The sequence below is a fragment of the Plectropomus leopardus genome, chromosome 22, assembly GCF_008729295.1.
Source record: "Plectropomus leopardus isolate mb chromosome 22, YSFRI_Pleo_2.0, whole genome shotgun sequence".
In the NCBI taxonomy this organism is placed as follows: Eukaryota; Metazoa; Chordata; class Actinopteri; order Perciformes; family Serranidae; genus Plectropomus; species Plectropomus leopardus.
Window position 1 is genome coordinate 13,034,600 of NC_056484.1, and position 8,627 is coordinate 13,043,226.

Sequence of the window (8,627 nt, forward strand, 5' to 3'; positions counted from 1 at the left end):
ACACTGTAATGTTGGAATTTAGCTGCCAAGGTTTTGTTAAAGGCTCCTAGGAGGGACCTCGGTGGGTTGAATGATTGATAAGTCATAAACACAAACTAATTATTTCAGAAGCTCATTTGAACAGTGCAGGAGGTGATTTTGCACACATTTTATATAAAATGTATGTTGTTTGATTTGGCCTAAACACTTTACGAAAAGGATGATAAAGTTCTCAGATGTGGCTCCTCTGAGAAAATGTTTACTAAGTGTAGATCAGAATCAGAAAAGGATTTGTTGTCGAGTAGGTTTTCACTTTTAATGTATTTGCTTTGCTTTTTTGTGCATAAATTAGACATACAATAAACAACATATTAAAGAGAAAAAATAAGGTGAAGTACTGCAACACAAGAACTTAGAAATAGAAAGCCTTTATTGTCATTACATAATGTATAACATTATGAAAATGGCCTATAGGCGCATAACATCCAGACAACCTCATTCACACAGTTTAAACACATACATGAATAATTATAATAATAATAATAATAATAATAATAATAAAAACACAAAAATATTGCCTATATGTAAAATGTGTTACTATAATAATTGAGGTCAGTGCATATTGGAGTTCAGTGTAGTTATAGCTGACTTAAATATAAACAGAAACATTTACAGTAAAAATATGGTGAGATACTTAAAAAAGTACCATAACATAACAAGTATGTATAATGTAGTGGATCAAGGCTGTAAATTTTTTGTACAGGATGTGCAAAAATATCGTGCAGGGGGATTTGTAAAAGTTCACAGTCGAGCAAATATATTCCCTTGTTGAATGTAATCATCTTTTAGTTGTGATCTCTTGGACTATGCAATATACAAAATGTGCATTATTGCGAATGAGTAAATTAAATTTACTTTTGCCCACCAATTATGGACTTTTCTTTACTATTGTGAATAAGCAGGTATTTTCCTTTAATTGGTTCATCACTTTAACTTATTATTTTAGATGCTAATTTGTACAGTGCCAAAAGTGATGTTCAAGAAGTTTTATATAAAATGTTTGTTCTTTGATTTAAACACTTTACACAAGGAAACTAAACTTCTCTGAGAAAATGTTGTCACATGTAGATTCTTAGTTGAATGTGTCTCTACTTTTGAATCCTCTTTATGGATTAAGTTGTAATACCCTGAGCTATATGAGATACAAAATGTGTATATTTGTAACTAGTAAATGCAATTTACTTTTGGCCACACATTTCAGATTCTACTGATTGTTATTCTGGTAAATAAGTAGAGTGTTTTCTTTAATTAGTTCATTTCACTTACTTATGTTATGCTAATTTGTGCAGTATAAGAAATGATGTTCAACAAGTTTTTATTCTGTTTTTTGATTTAAACACTTTACAAAAGAAACATCAACTTCTCAGAAGTGGTTCCTCTGGGGAAAAATGCCACATGCAGATCCATAGTTGAATATTTCTCTACTAGTGAATCCTATTTTTTGATAAAGTTGTGATCTCTTGGATCATATAATATGCAAAATATGTGTATTTATTATGAGTAAATGCAATTTACTTTTGGCCACACATTTCTTATTTCGCTGCTTGTTACTCTGGTGAATAAGTAGGCCTAAGTGTTTCATTTAATTGGTAATATAAAGTATTTTAGATGTTTTAAGTTTTTGGAGGGTGTATCCACCCGTTTTATTCTGCGTTTGCGTCATGGACTCTTGTGGAGAGCTGTGCCCTCAAACGGTTGCGCGTTTTGGGGGATCGATCGGCGCTACACGCGTTGGCTTTGGTTAAAAGCTGGAAAATTATAAAACTTTTCTTAATTAAAAATGGTCACATCCTTCCTTTTTTCGCAGAGTCGCCCCAAAGTGCTGACATTTCCAGCTGAATTTGGACGTAGAGGGTGCACCTTTGCGCAGAGACTGGTTTAATGCTGAGAGGCTCCTCTGGGTGCACAAAGACAGCGGCTCGCACACCAACTTGTTCAGAGTGAACCGGGGACGCTGGGAGGCGAAATAAACAATCTCCGGACTCGAAGTGGCCACGACCGCGTAGTTTTACCTCCTGAAACACACTATCCCACCACCCATCCAACAAATACAAGGTAAGGACTTGTTTTTGGTCCGTTTCAGCGGGAGCAGAGCGCTGCGGAGCGGGTTAAACCTCCTTCGCTTTGGCTTCCCGAGCATGGTTGTTTTTGCAGAAAATGGCGTCATCGCCCTCTTGTTTCTGCCTGGCCGCGGTGGGGAGAGGAATAGTTTCAGAGACTTGTAGCAGCCTTTACATGCAGCGTTTACCTCCTCAAAGGTGAAATCACCTACTGCAATGTGTTATTTTCAACAGTAAATGGTCAAAACGTGAGATAGTTCACGATTTCGCTCGGTAGAAGGACGCGCAAAGATGGAAGGGTCACCGGTCCTGTGCGCCAAGCTGCTTCTTGGAAAAGGTGGCACGGAGCCGCAAAACGCAGCGTTTTACATTCATAATAATGCCATCCTCGCCGGCTCTAGGCTAATCCAAATGACCACGGATGATATGGTGTTATTACCAGGGTGGTGATAGACGTATTTGTGGCAGCACTGCACCTTGTCTTTGTGTGTTATTTATTCGGTTTAGCTCGTTTTTACGCCGCACTCCCCTGCCATGCTGCAATCGTTACGAGGGGGCCTCTTTTTTACAGCTTGAAAGGTGTATTTTGTACTTGGCTTTTCCCTTTGATCAAGTCAAGCTGTCCTATTGTTGCTCAAAATAGTGGTTTTTGGGGGTGACAATATAACCGTGTAAAAAGAGGTTTTCGGGGATAATGGGGGCGATGCAAATCGTGCCATGAGAACGGCGACTGCCCTGCGCTCTGGTTCGCCGCTTGCCAGACGAGGACAGGCTGAATGCGATAAAAATAAAAAAGTCTTTTGGGCGAATCACATAGTTTGCACAAAACTGGGGAAGTCCGGCGCTGCGCAATGATTGTGCTGCCGCTTTGCGCAGAGCACAGTGGCAGCTGCTGTAACCGCCGCCACCATTTCGCCGCGATATTTTTTGTGTGTGTTGGCCAACCTTTTGTAAATAGTTGGGGACTCTTGGATAAAAGAGCACAATAGTATTCATGCGGGCCCTTTATGGCCTGTGAATGCGGTCCTAAGTCCCACTCCGGCTGTCCTGTCTTTCCCCGTCAGCTACGTGCATGCGTCCTAGCACTGGCCACCACACATCCACCATAGCGAGGCCACTCGGTTCCCCGTGTGTACGCTCTGCTTGGTTCCTCCTGTGACCAAAAAGTCGATGACTGATCGCGTGCTGAGTGTTATGGTACAGGCCATCACGATCAAATCGAAACAACGACAACACATCAGCCGTGGAGACCGCACATCGCTCGCTCCGTGCACATTTTTATTAAGTTTCCTGAGTTATGCAACCGCATCCCCGTAGAGCGAACTGCTCATCCGCCTTTATTTACCCGTCACCCACCATCGGATGGGTATTTTGCGTGTAATATCTCGTGAATTGGACCCATTCCCTGCGGCGACGACACTGAATTAGGAAGATATGTCATTTGCAAATCACCCAGTGCCATTTGCGTCACAGCCCGCGGCCTCGCACGCCCATGGGGGGCGATGGAGTTGCAAATGGAGACTGTGTGTGTGTGTGCTGACGCTGCCCCAGCTGAAAGGGAACCAATAGACACGGACCCGGGCGGCAACAATCGCCGTGCGCTTCCACTCTCCAGCAGTGCACCGACTTCTGTATCAACACGGAAGATCGCGCGGTTTATTCGGGATGGTTACGTTTCCCTCGCCCTGCCTCGGATGCGTAAGTGGATGCGTGTGCACACAGTAGTTAAACCTGCTTCAGGGCTTCGACAGGCCAGCGGGAGAGGAGTATATCCGTCCGGTGCTTCCCTCATGGTGCTTGGTGCATGTGGCTTATTGTGGAGTCGCTCGCGTGTGGATAAATGTCTCTCCACTGGATCGTGATGATATGACCGTAAAACCTTTATTAACAGCGCAGAGGATACGGTTGGACTGTGATTCGGACACTGGATACACACTCGCGTCGTGTTTTGTTAACATCCACAGCGCGCCACGCGTTTCTGGTATGGAGATGAGCAGCAGGCCGTTTATATCCAGGAACGTTTTATTTGTTGCTGTTGCGCTTTTGGGCGCTGCGCATGGTTTCATCCACCAAGAGCTCGGAGAAGTTATTCACGAGGCAGAAAGTCCTGAAAATCTCAAACTAGAAGGTGCAGATTCAGTGAGCATGGAAATCATGTATAGGGTTCTGCTGTAGGAAAAAAAAAGATGTTTTTTATGTTTTGGTAACATGCTGGATGTACCATGACACTTCTTCCTAACGATGTGATGTAAAGTAGCCTGTAGTAAACATTAAAATGTATAAGTACTCTTTCAGAGAAAGGGACTTAATGTTTGATTGTGTTAAACTGCTGCATTGTGAGAATCTAGCAGTTATACTTTTAAAATAGTGCAAATATAAAACTGTTTATTTGGGGTTTTTTGTGTGTAATTTAATTAGACATCTAGTGTGATTGTGCCTAAAGATGTTTCTAAGTTATATGTTTGCATGGAGATTTAATTCAGATAACATTGTCCATAAACTAATTAAAAAGGCTGCAGATTCAGACAGGTAGTGTATTAAGTATTGTTACAGGTGTAGTTAAAAACAATTCAAGGAATAGAGTTTGCTACTTGCACCCTGGAAAGATGTCCCTTAAAGGTCCGGTGTGTTTTATTTGAGGGTTGTTTTTTATTTAGCGTAAATGGATCATGTTATTATGAGCGTGTTTTCTTTAGTGTGTAATCACCTGAAAATAACCCAAAGTCATGTTTTTGTTACCTCATAATGAGCCGTTTATATCTACATAGGGTGCAGGTCCTTGTTAAGGTTGTGGAAAAGAGGCTAGGACATGCTCTTTGACCCCATGGGAGCGTGGAGTATGACACATGTGCAGTGTAACTGGAGCTGTGATGTTGGAGGGTTACAGCAGACGGCGCTAGATATAAAGGGATGATGTCCGCTCAGGTGCTGTTTTGATGAGCTATTTTTAGTCTCCTCAGGTGTGCTTAGTCTGACAAAACTTTTAGGTACGCTCAAATCGATTGTGGCTAACATAAAATATATAGATTTCATATAGAAAGCACTTGTTTTTGGTCTTTTATTATGGACTTTTTTATTCTATGATAGCGTGGCAGCTACTGCAAACCTGGTTTCACTCCTTATGTGTGATGAAACCGTGATTTCTCCTCTTTTGATCCTCTTTGATCGTCGTCCACAGAGACGGCCATGTTGCACTGCCATGTTTGTACCGTAGCCCAGAATGGACAAACCAAACTCTGGCTCTAGATAGGGCCATTCGCATTTTCACATCGGCCATCATAATTAGCATCTTAACAGTGAGCTCAGCAGTGTTGGAAAACCCTGATTTTTTTAATATGAAACTGCGTTTTTCTGTATTTTTACCGCTTTTAGTCACCTGATCTGTTCGTTTTGGAAAGTAAATGACCTCTGCTGATAATTGGGCTTCCAGTAAAAACTCGTCTGGATCTTGAATGGTTAGGGAAAAAAGTGGAGCACACAAGCATCAAGTGTTTGGCTAGTGGCCTGTCTTTGACAAGCTGAACAGCATCAGAAAAATATTGATTTGTAGTGTGAAACTGCTCTATTCAGTGTTTTTACCGGTTTAAATCACTTGGTCCATTTGTTTTGGTACCTCTGTGGATAATTCGTCTTCTGCTAAAAACCCCCCCGAACAATGACTACTAAAGGATTCCTAACCGTAAGTTTCAGCTGGTTGCAATCTGCGGTCCTGTTACTGTCAGATGCCACTAAATCCTACACACTGCTCCTTCAAGGTAGAGATTCACCCCAGAAGACCTGAGTCAGGCAGCTCTGCTGCTATGGACTATTTTTATCTTTTAAAAATTTAAGGTTAAACTCAAGGTTCATTGGTGCTACTTTGAACGTGCATGTGGCTGTTATTTTAGGATAGGATTGTTTGTCAGGAAACTTACTTTGCATTGCATATTGACGTATAGTCTGACTCAGTCTAAGTTCAGGTTGTAGAGATGGTTCAGCTGAACATGTTTTGTAAAGTTAATGAGTTCAGATTCGGCCAATCTCCTCTTCTAAATGCTCCAACGTAGTACATGAGTATTTCTGACACAATAGAGATGGCCAGTCTAACCTTGAGGAGGAATATGAATGGGTAACTAGGACAAGAGGGAAGATAACAAAGTGGGTTATAAGGAACTAAAATAAAATGGAAAGACAGATTGGCCCGGAGTTGATGGAATGGCCCTGCATATTTCAAACACTCAACATTAGTTGGTCCATACATACAATATTGTTAGCATTCATCCCATGTGCAAGTCTTTTGACTGCTTCAGCTAACATCCCATGATCTCATGAGATTTGAGGATACAGCAACCTGAGATTAGTCTTTTCTGATTAGAACGGCAGCCACGACTGCCTGTCTTTCCCAGGTAGATATCACTGTTTTTTTTTGTGTTTTTTTTTTTTTACCAGAGTGGCTGCTGGCTGTAAGAGTTTAATGATTTCACTGTGTGATTCAGTCAGTTTAATGATGTATTGCCGCATTTAGTCACTGAGTCATCTTATCAAACCGATGTGTAAGTCAGTCAACAAACCCATTAACCTGCTGGTCATATAACCAGCGAACAGAGAGACAGACGTTAGGATGTCCATCCAGTCAGGCAACCAGAGAACCAGTGTCAGCCAATCACTAAGTACAGTGGATATCCAATAAGGCTGTTAGTCTCATTACCTACAAGTCAGGGAGCTGTGGTCATATATTTTAAGGGCCAACACACCAGTTACACCACGATATACTGAACAGTTGTCATGTTGTGTCATAGTGGAGGTGAGGCCTACTTTCTGCCCACTGTGATGGAACATGCTCCGGCTACTTTGATTAAGTCAGTCGTCTGTTATCATCACAATCACAGTCTGTTAGCTTTACAGTCAGTTATCACACCTAGGTGATAGTTTTTGTTGTTGTTGTTGTTTTTTTTAAATCTTTGGCTACCACAGGAAATTCATCTTTTTTTGCTTTGCTATTTCATGTTGGCATCACCTTATACAGCGCTTAACTATACATTTATGTGTGATTTTAGAGGATTTTATTTCAAAAATCATAGTCTGCTCATCCACACCTGGCCTGAAAATGTCCCTTATGCACCCCTCATGTCTATATTTATTTAAAATCTGTGTTGGTGTTCCTCTTTCACACTCTGCTGCTGCATCCCTTTACTCTCCTCCAGTGTGCTCTGTGCCTGCTTTGAATCAAGGCGTCACAATTTACTGTGCAGAAGTTTCCTTTCATATCTAGTTTTGAGGATCCAATAGCAAATTTAGTCAAATGTCCAACTGTTTGGGCACCTGCCGTCCTGCCACCAAGTGTTCTGCTTTTATTGGGTGATGAAAGTTATCACAGAGGAGCTACTGGCAGACCTTAAACCAGGGATCTCAACTTGCTTCGGCTGGGAGCCACATTTGCAAAATGACAGCAGACCAGTTGCCCCATGCACGTCTCTAGGATTTTAGGACGTTTCTAGGAACTTGGATGTTTCTAGGATTTTAGGACATGAGGGGCTTAGCTTGGACCTCTGTCACGGGTGTTGGGGAACCTCCACCGACACTTTTTTTTATAAACAAGCTCTATTTTGATGCTGATTTATGCACACTGGCATTTTATGTATATTAAAAGTACAAAAACAATTCCCAATTTGAATCAGTTTATTTAGATTGTGAATTTAAAAATGGTTGGGGTCCAAATTTGGCCTGCGGGCTGCATTAAACTGTTTCAGTCCAGTAAACTTTGTTGAGCAATGGCAATTGTATAGACACTGAAATTTGCTGTGTAGGAGACCGAGTGGTATTTGTGTAATATTGGTGTATGTGTACACACAGCTCTGCATATTTGTGTTTGTGTGTGTGTGTGTGTGTGTGTGTGTGTGTGTGCGCACGCACCCCCAGGTATTTCCCCATTTGCAACGAAATGTATGCAGAGAATGATTTGTCGCCACAGTGATTCATAGTTGGGAGTTTTCCTAATACAGCAGTGTGATATTCTCGCACTGGAAAAACCATGCACAAGTGGTGTGTGTTCGAGATCACATGTCTGTTTATGGGAACATAATGTTGTCACACAGCACATTACCAACAGTGAGAATTTACATTTGAATGTCAGTGTTTCTGCCGCTACTGACTTTCCTGAAAACATTTTTATTTATGCTCAATTTATTTTTACAGTTGTCAAATATGCCAGCTAGGTTAAGCATATTCAACATTTTACAAGTGCTGTTGGACTTTTGTTATGCCACTCACACTGTGATAAGTCTCAGGGGGCCAGACCTCAGTCCTGTCAAACTCACATGGGTGAGGAGAAAGTCTTGTCAGAGAACTGGGACAGTGAAACCCCTGGAAAACATGAGGTGGTCGGCTGATTTGATCCAAGTTTTAAAACACCTGATTTGGGCACGGCTCCTCTGATTGTTGTTTTGTCGGGTGAGAGAATCGGAGGTGTAATTATATGTAGGCTACCATAAGTTTTATATATATATATATATATATATATATATATATATATATATATAGAAAAACATA

The 8,627-nt window shown here is 41.3% G+C and overlaps 1 protein-coding gene across 1 annotated transcript in view; it reads left to right on the forward strand.

Moving 5' to 3' along the window:
• The first annotated feature begins 3,591 nt into the window (after positions 1–3,591).
• The window catches only part of znf800b (zinc finger protein 800b), a 41,967-nt gene continuing 36,931 nt past the window's right edge, over positions 3,592–8,627 (forward strand). The window contains 3 exon segments of the mRNA XM_042511385.1: positions 3,592–3,623; positions 3,625–3,722; positions 3,725–3,797. Of these exon segments, the coding sequence (XP_042367319.1) occupies positions 3,592–3,623; positions 3,625–3,722; positions 3,725–3,797 (203 nt within the window).